This window comes from Capricornis sumatraensis, chromosome 8 (assembly GCF_032405125.1).
Source record: "Capricornis sumatraensis isolate serow.1 chromosome 8, serow.2, whole genome shotgun sequence".
NCBI classification, from domain to species: domain Eukaryota; kingdom Metazoa; phylum Chordata; class Mammalia; order Artiodactyla; family Bovidae; genus Capricornis; species Capricornis sumatraensis.
The window spans coordinates 73,975,621-73,996,714 of NC_091076.1; the positions used below are offsets into that span (position 1 = coordinate 73,975,621).

Sequence of the window (21,094 nt, forward strand, 5' to 3'; positions counted from 1 at the left end):
TTCAGAAGGACGGCCGTCTCCCCCAACCCGCCAAGCAGCAGCACAGGCCAGTGGCAGAGGGGGAGCTGGGGCCTGTGGGGGCCGCAGCCTTCTGCAGGCCCCTCCCTGCCACCCCCAGGGCTCCTCTCTGTCAAAGGTGCCAGTGTGGCCGAGGTCCAGGTAGGGAGCTAGGCTCCACCAACAAGTAATCACTCCTGAATTTATAACTCTTCCCCAGGATCCATGATTCAGCCCTAGTTCCCCTAGCCCCCACACCCCCACCCCACTGTGCGTTAGGCAGCTGAGGTTCAACAAGGATACATTCAGACTAGACCCCAAGGTTAGCCCCAGCTGGGGTGCAGGGAGCGGGAGGCAGCACCTCCTGCTGGGGCCGAGGGCCAACAACCGGAGCTGGGCACAGGGGTGTCTGGGGAACTGCCCCTGGCCACCCCTTTCCCCACCCCCAGCACAGCCAGGCCAGGCCCCAACCATGATCAGTAAAGCTGCTGCAGCCCTCACCCCGCCAAAGCTAAAGTGCTCCCCAGTCCTCCAGCCCTTCCGCAGAGCTCAGGCCGCCCCCTCAATCCCAGGACACAGGAAAGTGCCACTCTTTTTGGCTTCAGACCTGGACTTTCAGCCACGTCGGACTGAGGGGCCGTGGCAGCAGAAGCAGCAGCCGTCATGTCACACATACAAATGACCTGAGAAATCCCATCCGCGCGTCACTCACTGGGGACCAGCTCGGGGCTATGTACAAGTCAGGAAGGATGGATCAGGGGACTCGTGGGCACGGAGGTACTCGCACACACCTGCTCGTGGATGGGGACCTGCAGAGGCACCTGTGGGGGATGCCCACACACTCCATTCACATGTCTTCCATGAGGCCCCTGCAGCGTGTGTTCATTGAACCAGTGCAAGAACATCTCCGGGTTCAGGCAGGCCCGGGTCCCAGGAGGATGCTAGGGGTGGGGATGGGGTTGGAAACGTGGAGGAAGAGGGACTTGATTCCTCTCCTGATGTGCAGGGCGTGCCACCTTCTCCTGGAGTCTGGATCACCGGGGGCAGCTGACTGACTGTCCGTCTCTCCCCTTCTACCCCTGCAAGCTCGGGGAGGAAGGGTCCTTGGCAGCCAGGGGCTGGGCGGCCGCATCCTCTGAGGCCCCCACGGGCTCCGGCTCGGTGGCCATGGGCTCCTCGGCCTTATCCCTGTTCCTGCTGGCCTCCTGGAGCTGCTGCCGCCGTGCCACCTCAGCTTTCAGATTCTCCAAGTCTTTTTGGCTGAGTAGAAGGATGGGGTGGAGGGTGGGCATCAGGGTGGGCCTGGGCCCTCCGTCACCTTCCTGGCTTTGCTTCAACTTAGGGCAAGATCAGGCTCTGCACTTTCTGCAGTGAAAGTAAGAGCTCCACCTACCTGCTAGCTTCCAGGGAAGAAGGCCTGCCCCCCATCCCGCCTTCACAGCCTGCCTAAACCCTGGGCACTCTGGCCGCTCCTGTCGTCGGCCACAGCCAGAGCACAGGTGCAACGTGCAGCAGGTCTGCTCTAAATGCCCTAAAGCTGACCGGACCAGACCCAGGCCCCAGACAGGCGAGAGGGAGGCGGGGTGCGGGGCTTTTGAGGGCAGGGCTGTGGCTGCTTGTCCAAGAGCAAGAGACCCCCAGGGCCCAGCGCTAAGGCACGTTCCTACACGGACAGAGCAGGAGCTCAGTGAAAGAATGAAGCTGCTCTTTACATGCCTGCTGAGTAGCTTCAGTTGTGGCCAAATCTGCAAACCTATGGACTGGAGCCACCCAGGTTCCTCTGTCCATGGGATTCTCCAGGTAAGAATACCGGAGTGGGTTTCCATGCCCTTCTCTAGGAGATCTTCCCAACCCAGGGACTGAACCAGCATTTCTTTAAAGTCTCCTGCATTGGCAGGTGGGTTTTTACCATTAGCTCTATTACATACTGACATGAAATGATCGCCAAAAGATCGATTAAATGCAGGAGAAAAATATGTGCCTGGTTTGCTACAATTTTGTGCCTTCGGGGGAAGAAAGATGACAGATCTGTGTTTGCGCCATAATGCAGAGTATTTCTGGAAGGAGTCACTAAGGGCGGTCCTTCCCAGTCTCAGCCACCTCAGTCCCGTGGTTAATAAACCAGGAAAGGAAAGGCCAACGTCCAAGTGGGGCCTCACCTGAGAGGAATGAAGAGGATGCCGTTGATGACGTTCAGCTGCTCCAAGACGCTGGCCATGCTAGGGGCTGTGAACTGAGGGGCGCGGGGAACATGAGCTGCGGAGGCCAGGGAGGAGGGGAGCCCACCCAGCCCTGTTCGGAGACCCACCTTGAGGGGCGGGATGTTGGCGCTGGAGCCGTTGCGGTAGATCTCGTTCATGGTGCGCTGCAGGGCCACGGCCTGCTGGGTCAGGCACTTGAGGTACTCGGAGCTCTCCTTGGTCTTCTCGTGGTCCTCGCCCAGCTGCAGGGCGCGAGCGGGGAGAGATGAGGGCCGCCCTCAGCTCCGCCCTTGACCCAGCCCTGCGCCCTGCCCTGGCCCACCTGAGTCTTGTAGATGGTGTAGCCTTCCTTCTCGTGCTGCAGGGCGGAGCGGAACTCGGCTTTGCTCTCATAGACGCGGGCGACCAGGTGGTGGCTATAGGGAGGCAGGGCGCGGGGTGGGGGGCAAGGGAGGGACGTGAACGGGCCGGTGGGCACTAATGGCGGTGTGTGCGGGGTACTCTAGATCCCACCCCGGGATCTCTCCTGGGGTAAAACGCCAAGTCCAGGACTCAGAGAAGAGATGGAAGGTGAGAGAAATTTCCTCAGGAGTCAGATGGAGGGCAGAGTGCTGGATCCCGCGCCCACCCTCGATTCAAGTGCTTCCTGGGACCCTGTGGCCTGGGGTCTCCCTGCCCCCTGACCCAGCACAGCCTCACCTGAGGGCCACCTTGAGGGACTTGGGCCCGTGGTACTTGGTGCTGACGGCCAGCGCATTCTCCAGGAAGCGCAGCGATAGGTCATACTCCATCACTCCGTGCAGCACCAGCCCGATGTTGTTCTGGGGGCAGGTGGGAGGGCCCTGGTCAGCTCCCACTCCCCTGGGATGGAGGCTAGTCCCACTGCCCCTCCCCAGCACTCACGTCCAGCAGCGCCATCTCAGGGTGGTCCTCCCCGAACACGAGCAGTGTGAGGTAGCGGGCGCGGTACAGCAGGCTCAGGGCGGTGGACAGCTGGCTACTGGCAAAGCAATACAGCGCCAGGTGCATCTGCAGGGGCAGACCGGGTCAGGTGAGGTTGGCCGCCGGCCCCGCCCCCGCCCCCGCCGGCCCCGCCCCGCCCCCGCCGGCCCCGCCCCCGCCCCCGGCGGCTACTCACGTATTCCTGGATGGTGTTGGGGTGCTCGATGCCCATCACTCGCTCGCTCATTAGCACGGCCTTCTGCTGGTTACTGAGGGCCTGGGAGAGGTGAGGGGCTGTCATCCCCAGGTGGCACCGCCCCACACCTCGTCTGACTGTCTGTCTCGCCCATGAGCCTCCAGGCAGCTCAGGACTCTTCATCTCTGGCTGCAATTTCTATTTTCACTTTGCACCAACGAGGCAAAGAAGTGGTCAAAATCCAGCTGCTGTGACCAGGGAAGTCTACACCCCACCCCGAGGCTGTTTCACATTTTAAAAGACTGTCTTAGTCTATGCAAACACTTGCATATGCAATCTAAAGTTGTACTAAAAATAAAATATTCATACTACGACAAGGAGGCATATACAGGCGAAAAAAACCAAGGAGTCCTATGGCTGGAGGCGAGTGGAGCACCTGCAGTGTGCCCACACCGAGGCAGCCTCAAACCCGGGGGCTAACAAGGCGGGTGAACACCACCAGGCCCCTGGCCAGTACAGCCAACAGCACAGTCCCTGGGCAGCTTCCAGGGCGCTCACAAGGCACTGAGTGAGAGCATGCCCCTCGTTGTCCTAGTGAAGGGAAGGAAGGCCCTGGCATCACTCCCACTGTGTCCACAGGCACCGCAGCTTCCCCAGGACACAGCTGCTGGGGCAGGGGGACCTGGGGGGCGGGGGAGGGATGTACAGGCAGAGCAAGCACATCCCAGGGTTTCCACCTGCTCCTCCTGGGGGGCCTGGAGCTAAGCAGTATCTCTGGGATGACGGGGCTCCAGTTCTGCCTGCCTGGACCGCCCCCCATCCTGCTGGGCCAGCGGGGTGAGAACGCAACTCAGGGCCCAGCTGACCACCCCTCAGAAGGTGCACAAGCCCACCTCGGCGTAGTCGCCCATGATGTAGTGGAGGCGGGCAAGCAGGCGCAGGCAGGCACAGATCTCCACGTGCATGGCCCCATACACGTTGTTAAACAGGTTCAGGGCCTCGTTAATAAGCTCACAGCCCTCCTTTAGGAAGCCTGCAGGGCACCCAGGGGCATAAGGTCAGGGCTGGCCTGGGTTTGGGCTGGGGGTCCCTCTCCACCGCCCCCCCCCGCCCCCCGGCGGCCGCACCTGGCACGCACCCTGCTGTACTTTGGCCTGCCCGCTCTGAAAGAAGTGGAAGGCGTCCGAGGCCTTGGGGTTGACGTGCTTGACCACGGGGAAGATGTTAAGCACGTCCTCCTCCGTGAAGGCGGGTTTGTGGCGGCTGTCGAAGCTGTACTCCTTCAGCAGGATCTGGGGGCCCCACCCGACACCCACAGGGAGCCTCAGCCCAGGCTCACACGGCCAGCACTGCCCCACCAGCTTCACCCGAGGCCCCGGGGACCCTGCAGGACGCTCCGAACCCGGCCCACCTGGATGCCAGTTTTCAGGGAGATCTCCCGCAGCAGTGTGATCTTCTGCAGCCCATAGGTCTCCACGGCCTGGTCCACCGTCTCACTGGGGAGGAGCGGAGGGTGGGACCGAGCAGCCCAGCACCCGTCCGCACCCCTCCACCTGAGCCCCTGGGCACGGGGGCCCCTCTTCCATTTCCCCAAGCAAGTGGTCTCCCACAGGCCCCTTTCTCTTCTCCCATTCCTCCGCTGGAGACTGTCACTGCCACACCCGCTCACGCACCACTCGAGGCTGAAGTCAAAGTAGTTCTTGGCCTCCTGGCAGATGTTCTTCCAAAGCTCCTGGGGGGTCATGATGGCCCAGGCTGTGTTATCTGCTGCCCCTGGGGGCCGGTTTCGCCTCCTCCTGTTCCTCTTCTTGGAGATGAGCTCGTCGGCTGGCAGGTGGGCCACGGGGTTGGGGTAGGAGCTCAGGAAGCAGTTCAGGAAGTGGCTGATGGCGGCCGAGAGCCCCGAGAGCTCGACCCCCTGCAAGGGAGGTGGGACCACTGTCACCACCCGGGCTCCCCCAACACCTCCCTGAGCCGGGCTGGAGAGAGCAGCAGTACCTGTAGGTACGTCTTGAAGATGTGCTTAGCAGAGCGGGTGATGAGCTCTCCGATGCCAATTTTCTGCACAGGTTCAGAGAAAAAGAGGGGTGTCTGGGTTGGGCTCCAGGCCTCCAGCCCAGCCCCCCGTCCCCGCTCCATCTCTCAGCCGCCCTGGGCACCACTCACGTAGATGTGGTCCAGTTGGTCACGGGCCGGGCTCCGCATCACCAGGTCCAGCACCTTGCCCAGGTAGCGCACGTTGATGCCACGCTGGCGCATCACCTCGGCCAGCGTGGCCCCGTCCATGGGCAGTACTGCGTGGTCTGTGAAGTCCTTCACCTGCGGGCTGCAGCAGGTCAGGCCCCGCCCCCAGCCCAGGCCCTCTGCCTCCTCCTGCCCCAGGTCTTGCCAATGGGGGCTCCCGCTATTCTGGGGCCCTGAGGAAGGAAGGGACTAAGACCCCCTGCTCCCAGTCAGGAAGAGGAAAGGAGAGAAAGGATGCGAGCAGTAAGGATGTGAGCTCTCATCCCCGGCCTTTTGCACAGCCCACCGTCACCCTGTGACTCCTGGGCCCACGGGCAGGGAAACAGCAGTGGGGGGCAGCAAGGCTCCCCTGTGACTGCACCGGAAGGAGCAGGGCCACGGCTTCACTCTGAGACTGAGCCTTGCCTTGTGGGCCCTGGAGCAGCGGGCACGGCAGGCTCGTCTCAAAGACCGGGGAACAATCACAACAGCTGCGCTCAGGGCCGTCTCGGCAGGAAGCAAGCCCTCTGTACACACACAGGGACTCCGTACAAAGCTTCTTGCGGGGGTGGGGGCAGGGGGTAAAGATGCTCCCACGCCCTCTGTCTGCCATCCCCTCACACGGGGGCTTTGGAGGACCATACCCCCGCTGCCAGCCCCCAAGGGAGGGCACCCAGGGCACAACTGATGCCTGCCTTGGCCCCTTTGTGTCAGTGGCCCTATTCTGGGAATGAGAACTCCCCGTTTGCCTCGCACGTCAGGAGGCTTAGGCAAAGGCTCCACGAGTTCCCAGATGCGAATGAGGCCCCAGAGCCTGTAACCCCCACTGCCCCTCCTCTGTGCCACCCCCTGCCCCACCCTGCCCTCACCAAGCCAGGTATCTGGCAGGAGAGCAGGAAGGCAGCGGCATCTTTCAGCAGCTGCTTCTGGTCCCGAACCTCCTCCTGGCAGGACTCAGGGAAGCGCACTCCTGCGGGTGGGAGGGAGAGCAAGGAGGTGTGAGCTGGCAGAAGAGAGGCGGGCACCAGACAGACAGACAGACAGACAGACAGACAGACAGCAGCACTCAGGTAGGCAAGCAGGCCCCCAGTACTGGGGCCCCTGAGGACCACTCACCCGGCGAGAAGATATCAGGGTTGAAGCGGACGTCAAAGGCCGTGCTGCTGATGGAACCCACTGCCTTGCATGCATTGCGGATCACCTCCCGACTCCGAGGGTCTGCTGTGAAGACATGGCCTGTTAGGAGCTGCCCCGCCTCCCCCACGGGTTGGGTAGCAGCCCGAGCCTCCCTTGGCCTGGGGCTCCCCCAGCAGCCCCACCTGTCCCGTCGTCCGAGGCAATGGTCTCTGCCAGCTCCTTCACCTTGGCCAGGCCACTAGCATTGCTGCCCTCTGCCTCGCCCCCGACCTTGGGCGCTGGGGGATCTTCAGGCTTGGACTCTGAGGACGGGGCGTCGCCATTCTCCAGGGACGTGGGGCTCTCCACCTTGCTGGCCTTCTGTTGCATCAGCTGTAGGGCTGCCAGCTTCATGAAGAGCAGGTACCTAGGGCACAGTGGGTGGGGTGGAGCAGGGGACGCGAGAGGAGCGTCTAGGAGGCCACCAGTCTGACAGCTTCCTGCTGGCCGTGGGGGGACCTGAGCCAGGCCCCAGCTCCTGCCCTGCTGGGCTTAAGGATGTTGGGGCCGGGGACACGTCCTGTCCTGTCCAGGGAGCAACGTCCACGTGTGTGTACACGTGCCAGCCCAGCCATCCTACCAGGTGGTGGCAGGTCACAGCAAAAATGGGGATCTTCCTAGACAGGAAGACAGCTGGGTGTGTATGCTGGGGTGGGAGGCTGGCTCACCATGCAGGCCAGGGCTCCTGAGAGCACCAGGGACCCCGCTGGCGTTTTAAAAAGGAGAATTATTCCTGGCACAGGACATCTGATGGGCTAACTCCTAAGCACTGACCACCAGCAGCGGGGACCCCACCTGTATCCCCCCACCCAAGGGCCATGGCACTGGGAGGTTCAAAAACGCCTAAGCAGATGTCCACAAGCTTCTTGAGGAAACAGCACCACTGTAGTTAGTAGAAAGCCACCAGTCTCGCTTTTTGCCATCTACATGAAGCTCTTGGGCGTCTGTCTGTGGGGGGAAGCTGGATGCCACAGTGATGGGCCCAGAGCTTGTTCCTCTTCACTTCCCAAAGCCTCCCCCATCTGGGGTCAGACGCCAGCACCGCCCTCCTTGCCTGAGGCTGCAGCCGCAGGCCCGAGCCCCACCTGTGCTCCACGAAGGCGTCCACCAGCTCCTGGCGCAGACAGCACAACTTGTGGCGGTGTGCGCGGGGGAAGCCGGCGCGGGTGCACTCCTCGGGCAGCGCCTCGCCGGGCACGGGCAGGAAGTTGAGGTCGGGGGGGAAGGTGCGCAGCAGGTCCAGGATGTAGTGGCGCCCGTCGTTGCCGATGATGCCCTTGCACTCCACGGATGAGCAGAGCTCCACCTCCTCGTCCCGGTCGTTGAGCACCCGGTGCCTCAGGATCTTGAGGGGCCGGCTAGTGCGCTCCAGCAGCTCCAGGTACCGCGGGTGCGACACCACTGTCTTGCCGAAGTCAATGGAGCCGTAGATGACACTCTGCTCCTGGTCCCGCTCCAGGATGCCGGGGATGATGGACTGGGCCGTGACACGGTAGCCGCGGTAATCCACCACCACCGTGCCCAGCGTGTACAGCCCCTCCACGTCCACCGCGTTGTACGTGCGCACGCCGTTCAGGTCGTTCGCGGGTGCCACGTAGGCCGCCACGTCCCCGCCGAAGTCCTTGTAGTGGTCGCGCACATCGAAGCCCAGGCTGAAGAAGATGTTGTTCCAGATGAACATCTGCATCCTGGTCTCCTCGCTGGGGTTGATGGCCATCACGTTGCCGTCAATGACCGCCATGGCGCCCCGTGTGGCTGCCGCCGTGAAGTCGCTGTGCACCTGGGGGCCGGAGGTCAGAGGGTGAGGGAGACGCGCGGTCTGTGCATCTCACCTGGCCAAGCTCACCGGGGCTGGCGGAGGTAAGCAGGACGAAGGTTTCTCACACTTGGAAAAGCACCAGAAACCCCAGTTCAGAAAAAACCTAACACCTATGGGCTTCCCTGGTGGCTCAGCTGGTAAAGAATCTGCCTGCAATGCAGGAGACCTGGGTTCCATCCCTTGGTTGGGAAGATCCCCTGGAGAAGGAAACAGCTACCCACTCCAGTATCCTGGCCTGGAGAATTTCATGGGCTGTATAGTCCATGGGGTCACAAAGAGCTGGGCATGACTGAGTGACTTTCACTTTTATCAAATATTTGGAGAGACGGCAGAGCTCAGTGATTATGGGGGGCAGGAGGACTTGGGTGGGTCTGGGATCCACCAACTATGTGCCAGGTGATCTCTGCTGGATCACCTCTCAGATCTGTCTTCGTGTCTTTGGTGAAGGTGAAGGTAAAGTTGCTCAGTCATGTCTGACTCTTTGCGACCTCGTGGACCGTAACCTACTAGGCTTCTCTGTCCATGGGATTCTCCAGGCAAGAATACTGGAGTGGATTGCCATTTCCTCCTCCAGGGGATCTTCCCAACCCAGGGATTGAACCCAGGTCTCCGGTAGTGCAGGTAGACACTTTAACCTCTGAGCCACCAGTCTATAGATGACATAAAAGTATCGACCTTCAGGGGCCTTCCCTGGTGGTCCATTGGTTAAGAGTCCATGCTTCCACTGCAGGGGCCATGGGTTCCATTCCTGGCTGGGGAAATCAAATCCCATATGCCTAGCAGTGCAGCCAAAACAAAGCCATCGCCCTTTATAAGGTGTCGGGAGATTACAAGCCTGCATGGCACCTGGCCCAGCTCCTGGCAAAGTGAGCACCCAGGACATTTATAGTTACCGTTATCATGTCTAGTAAAATTACGGGCGATTTTAAAGCTTTTTTTCCCCTGAAAGCACTGCTTTTTCCTCATCTCTGTCAGCAAAAGCACTGAGGACATCAGAGGACACATGTGCCCAGGTCCCCATATGGCTTCGTTGGGAGGGAAATGGGCGTGGGCATCACTCAGCCCATTCTGGAGATGGCTCCCTGCCCCCAACCCCTACCCCCAGACTCTAAAATCTCAGAGAGGCCAGGAAAAGGGGCTGGGGTTGTCTGCTGGGAGGCAGCAAGTGGCAGAATGGCCTGGAAGGTCCCCAAAGGCCCTTATCCACAGAAGCCCTTGTCCAGCTTCCCTCTTATCCACAGGAAACCAGTGGGGAGGCGGCTGGAGGGCCTGAGGCTATGGTCAGGCCTGCGGGGCCACGGGCACCTTGAATATGGCCCTTTCTCGCAGCAGTCGCTCAGGCAGGTTCTTCCGAGGCAGTTCCCGTGTGGTCTGCAGCTCCTCGTTCCAGTCCCGGGTCTACAGAGACCAGGAGGGATAGGCCAGCTCAGCCTGAGCCCCCACCACCTGCTCGGGGCAGTCCCGCCCCCCTGCCACCCTGTGCAGCCCTATAGGCACCGAGAACCCAGCCTGGGCCCCGCAGGGGAAGGGAGAGAGGAGCCGGGGATGGCCACAGGCACCTGTCCAGGAATGTGCTCCTCGTAGCCCAGCCGGGAGGTGTAGGCATCCTCTGCCCGCACGCAGTCCATGGCATGCTCTGCCTGGGGGGCTGTCCAGCTGTACACCTGGAATGGGGTGGCAATCCTCTCGAAGGGGTGGCGCTGGACCCTGCATCGAGCAGAGGGGAGATGGGGTGGCCCAGTGAGCCCAGAGCTCTGCCCTGGGCCCGTTCTTCAAGGCCACACTGTCTCCTCACTAATGCTCTGTCCCTGGAGAGTCCAGCAGGGGCGCATAGCCACCTGTCCCAGGGCTGCTGCCTCAGGGGGAGGCTCTGGGTGCTGCGTGTCCAGCTTCTTAGCGCAGAAGTGCTAGATCCCAGGCCTCCAGATCACCCACCCTGGGAGATGAGAGACCGACAGGCCGAGGCGCTACCTTTTCTTCTGCAGGGCGGCAAAGTTTTTTTTGAAGGTTGGGCTGATCTGGTTGAGCAGCTCCACCAGGGAATGGCTGAGGAAGCGGGGGCTGGCAGGCTTGGGGTTGAAGTGGTACGCCGTGGACCTGCAGAGAGGGCGATCACTGTGTTGGGTGCCCCCCAGGCGGCTGCCCACGGGCTCCCCATGGGCTCGCACAGGGACTCACTGGTTCAGGTAAAATCCCCGGGTGGAGGCCGTGATGCTGACTTGTCGGTCCTCAGCTGTGATCACGAACAGGTACATGAGGTCCCCGTGCATCCTGCGATTCCCGGGGGGCGGGTTCCAGCCGCTCATGGTGAGCACCTTCAGGCACTGCAGGGGCTGTGGCGAGGGCTGAGCGTGAGCGGGCCATGCCTCCTGGTGGGTGGTCCCCTGCCCCCGTCCCCAGAGACCAGCTCCCACCTTCCAGTCCCGGTTCTGGGGCTGCAGAGGACACAACGGCCGCTCCCGGCTCCCAGGAAGAATGTACTCGGGCGGTGTGCAGTCGATGGGGTCCATCTCCAAGCCCTTCTTCCGCTTCCCACTGTCTGAGGGACCCGAGGCTGGTGGTCAGCACACGATGGCCCAGGGGGTCCAACACCCTCCCCAGCTCAAGTGGCCCTGGCCTGGGAGCCTCCCGCTTCCCTCCGGTGGGAAGGCTGAGGCCCCCAGCCCCTTTCACCAGCCCCAATTCAACTTGCTCCCAGCCCCTCTGCCCAACCGCCAGCCCCAACGCCTCCCGCACCTCCCAGGTCGCCATCGGTAAAGACGCTCAGGAAGGACAAGGAGTTGCAGTCAACCCCATTGAAGGCATCGGAGGGGTCTAGGCTCTTGAGCAGGTCTCGAACGTGGCGCACATGGATGCGGGCCTCTCGCACTGTGTACGGTTCTGTCGGGAGGCGGAGGGGCAGGGCGTTACCAGGGCAACAGCCTCCCCAGTGGAGAGAAGTCAGCCTGAGCACAAGCAAGGGTAATACTGATTTTCAATTTTAGGCTTTAACTTGCAGATTCCCTTATGAACACCTAGGCTGGAAATCTGTTTTCTACACACATATCTGCCTATCAGCAGGGATCCTTGTTTGCAAAGAACCTTCTGCCAAAGGGCATAAGAAGTACCTCTGGAAGTGCACACAGGCTGTCGCAGCCCACAGAAGCCCCCTAATTCTATGTCTACGAGTGTCACACTGGTTAGGTTGTCCCCACATGCTCAGTCCATTTCTCCTGGGTCAGGCCTCCCCCAGGGCAGCAGAGGCTCAACCCTGCTTCCCAACTCACATTTCAGGAAATCATGAGGGCTCTTCAGAGGCAGGTGGGAGGACCCGTAATTGGATAAGTCTGGGCACAGCCGAGTTACTTTTCCCCTACATTCATTCTTTGGGTGACATGCCTAGAACCTCTGCGCCACTCTCCCCAGGTGACCCAAGTTTACAGGATCTTTTCTTTTTTATTTTAACAAATAGACCAGCCTCATCATGTCAGCTGATTGCTCCGCAAGGGGCCTAACTTTCACGAGCCATGAAACTTCAGTTTTCTTAAGAGACTGAACTTTTATCGCTATAAAATTTGTATGGGCTGACTCCAAGCACTTGCTTGCTACTGTTTTTTTTTTTTTAAATCATGACTCTGATATTTAACCCTGAAGTTGGAGGGTATGCCAGAGAGGACCAGAGAAGCAGACCTGTGCTCCTGTCCTGTTGCCACAAGTCCAACACCGCCCCAAGCCTCTACATGCTCATCCATGACACAGACATACCAAGATGCCAACGGGAGGGGCAGGGTGGGGAGAGTGCCACCTGGCCCTGCCTTCTCGTGTCCCGACACCCCCCCGGGGAGCTGTTCCACTTCCAGACAAACCTTCCACCACGCGCAGCACCGAGCCCTCCTGCAGCCCCTCCACGCTGCGCAGCTCTGAGAAGTGGTCCAGCATGTTGCCATCCAGGTGCAACGAGAAGCAGGTGCGGTGACATGTGTCTTCACGGTCCATGAGCACCTGATGGATCTCCTGCACCATCTCCTGGGGGGAGACCTGCCAGGGAGAGGGCCCCCACCACCCTGGTGAAAATATACCAGTTTCCCCAGCCCCAAATACCTGGGTCCCTAAAATCAATGCTTCAAATACCGTTTTCCCCTTTGTGGCTTGAATTTTAAAGTCCAGGACCTGCCCATAAGTACTGCGCCCACCTGCACCTGTGTGTGTGTGCGTGTATGCAGGGTGTATATATATGTGCAGGACAGAGCCTGGCCTCATTACCCACAGGCTTCAACTATTCCTGCAGACTCTGAACAGAGGTGTAAGAACAAGGAAAAGAAAATAGCCATCTTGCCTCTTCCCTATGACTTCCTCTTTCAGGAAGGTGTGGCCTAGGGCTCAAGCCTGTGGGTCCAGAAGATGCAACAGGCCTCATCTGGTTCCCGAATGAGTCCATTTGCAAGGCCTCTGGGGAGGCTCTGCTCTTGGAGACGACCATTACCTCTCTCCTCCCAAAGTAAAAGTGTTTGTTGCTCAGTTGTGTCTGACTCTGTGCAACCCCATGGACTGTAGCCCACCAGGCTCTTCTGTCCACAGAATTCTCCAGGCAAGAATACTGGAGTGGACAGCCATTCCCTTCTCCAGGGGATCAAACCAGAGTCTCTTGCATTGCAGGCAGACTTAACCCTGAACCACCAGGGAAACCCCTCTTCTCTCAAGCAGACAAACTCCAGCCAGAGAGTTGACATACCTGAGGCTGGGGAGCCCTGGGACCCCAGTACTAGCCAGCCACTACTGTACTCCTCCCTAGACAGGGCTGGCAGTCCCAACTGGGATCTGGCCCCTAGCAATGGGGCAACAGTTTGAACCTGGACTCCCACATCCACCACGTGAGTGACCTTGGAAGGCAGAGGACCCTGTTTCCTGCCTGCGACCCCATCGTCATCCCGCCTCACAAGCCCAGCCTCCAGCACCCCTCCGCTATCTTACCTGGAGGGAGAAGGGCTCGATCCCAGGAGCCAGGATCTTCACTGAAAAGCCTGTGTCCTGAATGACGATGACTTCCTGTCCGGTGGTCTCTTCTCCCGGCTCGGTCTCGTCGAGCCCGTTTTCCCGGGGTGGTTCAGCAGGCCCTTCTTCCTTTTTCAGGCTCTCTGGGCAGTCCCCATTCAACAGCATGACTGAAGGCAGCTCTGCAGGGGACAAGGGGGCTGAGTCAGATGGGCCTTGCTGGTGAGGTCTGCCTCCAGCCAGGGTGGGCAGCACCCTACAGAATGGCGTCTGCCTTTCCTCCCCAGACCTGGCCCTGTGCCTGGCCCACCATACCCCAAGCACACAACTCCTCCCGGCACCCCCGCTCTGGCCATCTGCAGGCTCCTGCCTGCACCCTCCACACCCCGGGCACTTGTTTCCCATCTCTCCTCAGGACCACTGTCTGGCATCCATGTGATTAGGCTCCCCAGACAATTCCCCCAGAGTCACCAATGCAAGTGGCTTCAACAACACTCCCCACATCCACTTCCCCCTCTTCCCTGATGGACACTCTGGTCCCTTCCTTTCCAGCTCGACTTCTCCCGCAGTCCAGCTGTGGGTGTCCTGGGCCCCAGCCACTCCTCATTTCCATCTCACCCTTATCTGTGATTCTAAATGCCCTCCCACCTCACAGCTCATGTGACCCATCCAGGCTTCGATCCAGGTTTTCAACGTGTGGCCATCCCCAAGGCCTTGCCAGACTCATCTCGTCAGCGTGGAATTTACCATCTTCCACTAACCAGCCCCTGCTCTGCAAATGCCCCTCACCACACCCCAACCTAATCACAGGACGACTGCAGGCCATTTTCCCTGTTTCAAGAATACCACTTGCTGTACACCTGTAATTAATATAACATCGCAGGGACTTCCCTGGTCGTGCAGTGGGTAAGAATCCGCCTGCCAATGCAGGGAACACAGGTTCAATCCCTGGTCAGGAAGATTCCGCATGCTGCGGAACAGCTGAGCCTGTGTGTCACAACACCGAGCCCATGAGCTGCAACTACTGAAGTCTGTGCATCCAGAGCCTGTGCTCCGCTAACGAGAGAGGAAGCCCGTGCAACGCGATGGAGAGTAGCCCCTGCCCGCAAGATACGTTACCCCAGATAAAGCCTGCGAGCAGCAGTGAAGACTCAGTGCAACAAAACAAAAACAAAAACCCTTAACACTGTTTAAGTCAACTGTACTTAAAAACAAAAACACCTAGCATCTCTACCAGTCCTAACTCTGTGTGTATAGGCACATTTACATCTTTGCCAGCAGAAAGACTAAAAGATCCAGAATTCAGTGGCTTTCCTTGAATAGGATTAAGAGTGATTTAACCTTTTCCTTATAAGTCTGTACTTTCCTTACTGTATGACACAATTGTTTAACTAGTGTTTATTTTAGGGTATGATTTAGAAAAAAAAATGTATGAGGAGTTTTTTGAGAAAACTAGGACCCTGAACCTGTAGGGAGCAAATTCTCTGAGCAACTTTGTGAATTGTTCACATTTTATATTCGAAATCAAGTAATCTTCATTTTCATGGTATGACCGTATCCTTAGATGAGAAGCTTAGATGTGATCCAAAGACAACACTTGTGCTTCCACGAATGGAATTCTGGTCACTAGAGATAATCGCTTTTTGAAATAAAGTGCTTTTTAAGTTGATGTTAAATGTGACCATAGTAAAAACATAAAATGTTTCAATTAATGGTAAACCTGCATAATTAATGGTTAATATGAGTAAATGAAAACCCACAGAATCAAATAAACACAGCCATTTGCCTCTTCCAAAAACAATAAAAAGGTACCACTTAGAATGTTTTAACACTCTCCACTGTTTACAGGATCCAAACGTCTTGGGTCTAAAGTCCCTCTCAGCTCCTGCGTTCCCTCCATCAAGGTGAAGCTACCCCAGACTACTCAGGAATCTCAGAACAGGCCACACATCTTGCTTCCCACCTGTGCTTTGGTGTGCTGACCCCTACATACCACTCCACCTGGCAGGCTCCTACTCATCCGTCAAGGCCTAGGTGAAATACATCTCCTTCCTGGAAGCCTGACCAATGACTCCTGACAGCACTTGGGGTGGCTGTTCACACTAGCAGCTCTGTCTCTCTCCTTCTGTCCTGCCCACTCAACAGAAAGGCACTGAGCTAATGAATTAATTACTGTAAAAGCCTAACATCTGTGAATAGCAATGGACTCATGTGGGGAGAGGAGGAGAAGGTGAACAGTTCCCCCAGGAACTAGGGGGAGCAGAGGAGACCCCCCACCCTGACCCTGGGGCACAGAGGAGGAACTCACAGAAGCCTTCCAGCACAACAGAGGCCTGCCTGGAGGCCCGTCGGCCCGCGGGGCCTTCGCTTCTGGGTCCACCTCGCAGCCAGACTGGCCCTGCGCTTATCTGTGAGCTCCAGATAGACCAGCTCGCCGGGCCTGCTCCGGACCCCAGCGATCCCCTCTGGATTCCACCTCCTCGTCCCTACCCTGCTGTGAGGAGTGGGGATTGGGCACATTGCCATAGGGCTGTGTGGGCTCTACCCAGACCCACCATCGCCTCAGGAAAGAGCAGAAAAGTCCAGATAAGCCTGGCACATAAGGGCACACCGCGGGTGGGCGGAGGTTGACGTGGAGAAACGCCACTCCCTCTTACCATGTCCCCTCAACTTAGTGATAAACAGAACCTCCAGGCACTCAGATACAGTCCCATCCTCCTCCCCCAAAGCACCACAAGGACCTCTCGTTTGAGTGAACCCCCAGCCCCTGGAAAGTGAGCAGCCAGCCCAGGAGAACCTGGCCAGCTCCGTGACAATGCAGACAGAACAGCGCGGTGGGAGACGGGCGGCGGCTGGTCAGTTTTCAAAATGCAGCAAGAGACGGGACAGGCTTGAGACAGCCCTCCCCACTGAGTCCTTGAGAAAGGCTGTGCTGGCTGACGAGCCTTTGGGGCGAGCGGCCCCCGGCCAGTACGGCACAGCCGCTTTGAGGTCTGAGACCCCAAAGGCGGGAAGCCAGAGACCTGGACCCAGACAGGTGTCCTGTGTTCCCTGAGTCCGGGTCGTGAGGACGGAGGAGGGCCAGGGTGGTCATAGCTCCCGCTCCCCCTCACTGGCCAAGGACCCTGCCCAGGAGGCAGGCACCATACACCAGGTTCCCCCGCAAGGGGGCACGCAATGCCCTACCAGATTTCAAAGGCATGTGGCTGGTTTCCAGGGGCCTCCACTCCCCTAAGGACAGCCCGCCCTGCCCTTCCTCTTTCCTCCAATGGACCCTGAGGGTCTCCCTACCGACGGATCAAGGCCCAGTGACCTCCCCACAAGAGGCCAGCTCACTGCCCCCACAGCCCACCTGGTGTGGTCGGCCGCTGCCCCTTCCTGGGTTCTGGACTCATGGGACCTCTGTAGCAGCGAGGCCCACCGCTCTGCAGCTCAGGCCCGGCACTGCCCGTGTCCCTTGTTCCGGGCTGTGCCTCCACCCTGGCCCCCATGCAGCTGGTCGGCCCCGGGCTGGAGCTCTGGTTGGCTTCGGGTTTCAGCGGGACCAGGCCTGCTGGGGCGGCCCTGGGAAGGGCACACTCCCCCTGCCTTGCATCCTGCTCAAGGTCGGCCAGGACGGCTGTGGGCCAGGAGGCCCTGGTGGCTCCGGGACCCCGGGTAAAGCTGCCACCAGGGCTCAGGCCCACCTCCCCAGATCCCCCCCAAAGGGGGTCACTGCTGGTGAAGCAGTTAGTGGGGCAGGAGAACCTGGCATCTGGGCTACCTGGGGCCCTCCAGATCGAGGGCCCCGGCGACTGCGTGGCAGGGGTAGGGCCCAGCAAAGGGGTCCTCTCCTCTGACCCAACTCCAGTGGGGGTGGGCAGGACCGCTTCCGCCAGCTGCCGGCAACAGCTGGTGCAGACCCGGGCCCAGGCCATGAGGTGGCTGCCCCCTGTCCACTGGCGGCCGCCGAGCGCCCTGCCTGCCTCCTCCTGGGTCAAGTGGCCGGCGGGGGCCTCTGGCTCATGCTGCCCCCTGCAGGTGACCTGGCAGCTCTCCCCTTCCTGGGAGACACCCGTTCTGGTGTAAGGGGGGAGGGGCCCCCAAACTCCCAGAGGACAACTGCACCGGTGCCCCGGCCTCCAGCTCCACCAAGGAGCTGGCAGGCTCCGACTTCCCTTCCCAGCAGCCCCTGCACTGCCAGGAGAAAACCAAGTCTCTCCCCTGGGGAAAACAGAGCTGGCAGCAAGAGACCCAAGGCCGTGTGGCGGTGGAGGAGGAACATGCCCAGCCTCGCCAGGGCGCCTTCCCAGGGCCTCTGACTTGTTGCCAGGGCCCAGGCAGGGCTGCTCCGGCATCCATACTAACCAGAGTGGGGGTGGGGAGTCAGGCCTCCTTGGCCCCCTTCCCTCCTCTCCAGTCTTGTCCAGACAGCCCTGAAGGGCTGGCACGCAGCAGGCCCTTGGCTCCCTGCAGCCCCCACCAAGGGTTTCTGGCTCGCACACTCTGAGCGGAAGGTACAGAGGGCCAGGCAGGGCCCCTCTGCTCCCACTACCCTCCCCAAACACACCCTAACCCTCTGGAGAGGAGGGCGGAGCAGGGAAGCCTGGCAATGACCCCTGAGGAGCTGCTTCCACCACCCTCATCCTGGTTACCACAGAGCCAAGGCTCACTCTAGGCCCGGTTCACGGCAGGTACCTCCATTAGCTTGACCAGCCCATTTCACTTGAGGAAACTGAGACTCCAAAATGTTAAGAGCGAGCAGGCTGCCCAAGGGTGCAGAGGCAACAGGCAGCCAGGCCAGGTCAAGAAAAGACCAGGTCTGTCAGAGGTCCAAGCCCAGGCCTGAATGCCACCCTCTAGGCTATAGCCCCCACCAGGTAAACAGGACCCCCCTCCTCTATCCATACCCAAGCCTCCACACCATGCCTTCTTACCCCAGGGAGAAACCCCTCAGGATCTGGGCTGCAGGGAAGGAGATGAGTGATCCTCTGCAGAAGGGGAAGGGGTTGCCCAAACAGCATGGCACACCCCCCACCCCAAGTCTTCACTGGCCAGACCAGAATGACGAGACAAAAGCACAGCCCTGCCCTGGCCTGGAAGAAAATGGATCCAATGGGCAGCAGAGAGGAGTTAGAAAAGAAATGTAAGTTATCCCAAGTGGCTCCTGGGTGCATTCTCCAGCCTGGCATGGCCTCACTCAATAGACTGTGCCAGGGCCAGGCCCCGCCCCAGCCAAAACCTCTGCAGGTGAGGCTCCAGGCAGGAAGTAAGGCCTCACAAGGGATCATCCCAGGAACCTGGGGCTTCAAGAGAAAAGGGTGCGGGCAAGCAGCCTAAGGAGGGCCCCAAGGAAGGAGGCATCTGCTTGCCTCCTTCCCATCCCCACCCAGGCCAGAATCAGGTCTGTGGGGCCTGGGAAGGATCTAGTGTTCCCTGAATTGCTCTGCTCAGGCCCACCCAAAAGAAGAGCTCTGGGGGGTATCATCCAGTAGCTCCCATAAGCCCCCAAGCTCCTCTCCAGTCTGCCAGCCCCCTGTCCCTCTGCTCCAGGCCTGGACTCCAAGCAATCCTCCCCTAGGAAGAAGGAACTCGACACACCACCATGAACTTGAAAAACCTGCCTGTTCTCTTAACCCCTAAAAGCAGCTTTATTCCTAAGAAGGCAACTGACCCTTGGTTCCCCCACCTCCCTCCACAAAAGGCCTTGATCACTTCCTCAAGGGGGCTAAGAGTCTTCCAGAGCTGGGTTCTGAGGTCAGAAACCTGGGAGAGGGTCTGTTGGGAAGAGTCTCCATAAAAGCCCCATCCTCCTTTGAATAAATTCAGGCTGGCTGAAATCAATTCCTGGCTCTATACAAGCTTCCCAGAGGGTTCGAGAGCCCATGTTCCACCTGCTTGTGGGCTTCCAGTTTCCCCTAAATGAACAGCTAGCTGGATGCGCCCCTGACCCAGGTTACGGCAAACAGAGTCCCTCAGAGAAATTCTCCAATTCTCCTCTCTCCTGAGCCCTGAGTTCTCAGCATCCAGCCCACCCCATATGCCTCTCCCAGCCTCCTCTGGGACAGCCTGCTTAGCCAAGGCAGCCTTGGCAATCTGGCCAGGAGCTGGAAATCCAAATGCTAAATGGCTGTGTGACCTTGGGCAAGTCGCTTCATCTCTTCAGGTCTCTGCTGGAGAGGAAATCAGCCTGCTCTTATCTAGCCTGCTCCACTGATTCAGACAGAGCCTCACTGGGGTGAAGCCTGGCAGGTTGGAGTCATCTGCATTTGTCACTCTGCCCAAACCTTGGCCTTCTTCAGGCAATCAGCAAGGCTGCCACAGTACCTATGCCCCACCACGAGCGAACCTGGCTGTGGCCCGTTATAGGGCCAGAGAGCCCATCTAGCCCTGCTCTGATCCTGACTCACTGAAGCTGGAGAGGGAGATGAAGATGACAAGTGTCTTTTGAGGAGAGTTGTGGGAGTGGAAGGCAGGGTTAGTTCCGCACTCCCACGGCCACCCAGGGCAGAAAGGAACATAGCTCTGAGGCTCTGAGAAAGATTTGAAGCAGATAGCCCAGGGGCTGGGGAGGGGCTCCGGGGCCTCAGGGCTGGAGTCAAAGATGTGATCGAAGGAACAGAAGAAGCCTGGGAGAGAGGCAGACACGACCAGAGAAAAACTGCAGCCACTCCCAAAGTCAATGCCACACAGTCTCCAGGGGGAAGAGCTGGGAGATCAACTCCATGCTGACGACCTTTGCCTTAAAAACAGCAACTCTGGGCTGACCCACTTTTCGCAATAAGGCGGGTTAATGATCAAGTTCTGGCACAAACACTACCTCCTGCCAAGGAGTTCGGCTTTGTCCCCATACATAGGTAGACACCCCCCACTCCAAGTCTGCCCACCAGGCCGACATCTAACAGGGCGGAGATCAGAGTCTGCATAACAGGGGTTAAAGCCTTGCCTCTGGGAATGAACCACAGAAACCCCCTCTCAAAACACACACTCTCAACTTGCGGTCTTCCCACAGACCAAGCCTCAGAAGTCCCAAGCTGAGCCAAACTCGCAAGGCTGCAGCCGGGTGCACAGGGAACGCTAGGGATCCTGACGGAAAGGGGGTGCTAGACGGAGCAAGTGTCAAGTGACCCCAGTCGGGGGAGTTCCCCAAGCCCGGGCGCGTAGGGGGTGGGGCCGCCGAGTCCACCGATCTGCGGAGCCGGCGCACCCCGAAACCGCGTGTGCGCGCACGTGTCCCCACGATCTGGCACGGGTGTGTTCGCCGCCGCTGCCCTCCCCGGGATCCCACGTGTGTCAAGTCCGGGCCGCAGCCGGGGGCGACAGTGAAGGTGACCTTCAGGGCGGGGGCGCCCGGTGGAGGGCTCGGCGAGATGCGACCCGGTCAGGCGCGGAGGAAAGGCAGCGGTCCCCGCGCCACCCCAAACCCACGCGCGCACTCGGCCCAGTCCAGCCTCCCGCCCGGCTGCCCCCTGGCCCCGGCCCCACTCACCCGCCGCGCCTGGCCGCCCCTTGCCACCGGCCTGCGAGCTGGGCTCCCGAGCGCTGTCCGCCGGGGCTGCCGCCGGCAACTCGTCCGTTTTGATGACCATG

The 21,094-nt window shown here is 59.6% G+C and overlaps 1 protein-coding gene across 2 annotated transcripts; it reads right to left on the reverse strand.

Moving 5' to 3' along the window:
* Nucleotides 1-280: 280 nt before the first annotated feature.
* On the reverse strand, nt 281-21,093 carry CLUH (clustered mitochondria homolog). 2 transcript variants are annotated; one of them, XM_068976838.1, is made up of 26 exons: nt 20,994-21,093; nt 13,505-13,707; nt 12,400-12,571; nt 11,291-11,434; nt 10,969-11,093; nt 10,733-10,887; nt 10,526-10,651; nt 10,114-10,261; nt 9,860-9,952; nt 7,821-8,515; nt 6,879-7,102; nt 6,676-6,777; nt 6,429-6,529; nt 5,503-5,655; nt 5,335-5,397; nt 5,010-5,254; nt 4,748-4,832; nt 4,475-4,628; nt 4,230-4,369; nt 3,337-3,417; nt 3,102-3,227; nt 2,898-3,019; nt 2,521-2,614; nt 2,306-2,440; nt 2,157-2,230; nt 281-1,257 (listed from the first exon to the last, which is right to left on the reverse strand). In XM_068976838.1, exons 1-26 carry the CDS (start codon nt 21,091-21,093, stop codon nt 1,071-1,073), a joined length of 4,047 nt encoding a protein of 1,348 aa, XP_068832939.1. In that variant the 3' UTR covers nt 281-1,070. The 2 variants fall into 2 exon arrangements, with proteins under 2 accessions (XP_068832939.1, XP_068832938.1); XM_068976837.1 differs by having other exon boundaries at nt 6,676-6,780.
* Between the last annotated feature and the right edge of the window lies 1 nt (nt 21,094).

What these genes read in the sequence shown, in the direction of transcription:
- CLUH (XM_068976837.1), bottom strand. Translation starts at nt 21,093, where the DNA reads ATGGTCATCAAAACGGACGAGTTGCCGGCGGCAGCCCCGGCGGACAGC. An exon ending in TACCGATGGCGACCTGGGAG is followed by an intron (nt 11,094 to 11,290) that starts GTGCGGGAGGCG and finishes CGGGTCCCTCAG; the next exon opens with ACAGTGGGAAGCGGAAGAAG. An exon ending in TCCCTCAAGGTGGCCCTCAG is followed by an intron (nt 2,615 to 2,897) that starts GTGAGGCTGTGC and finishes GCCTCCCTATAG; the next exon opens with CCACCACCTGGTCGCCCGCG.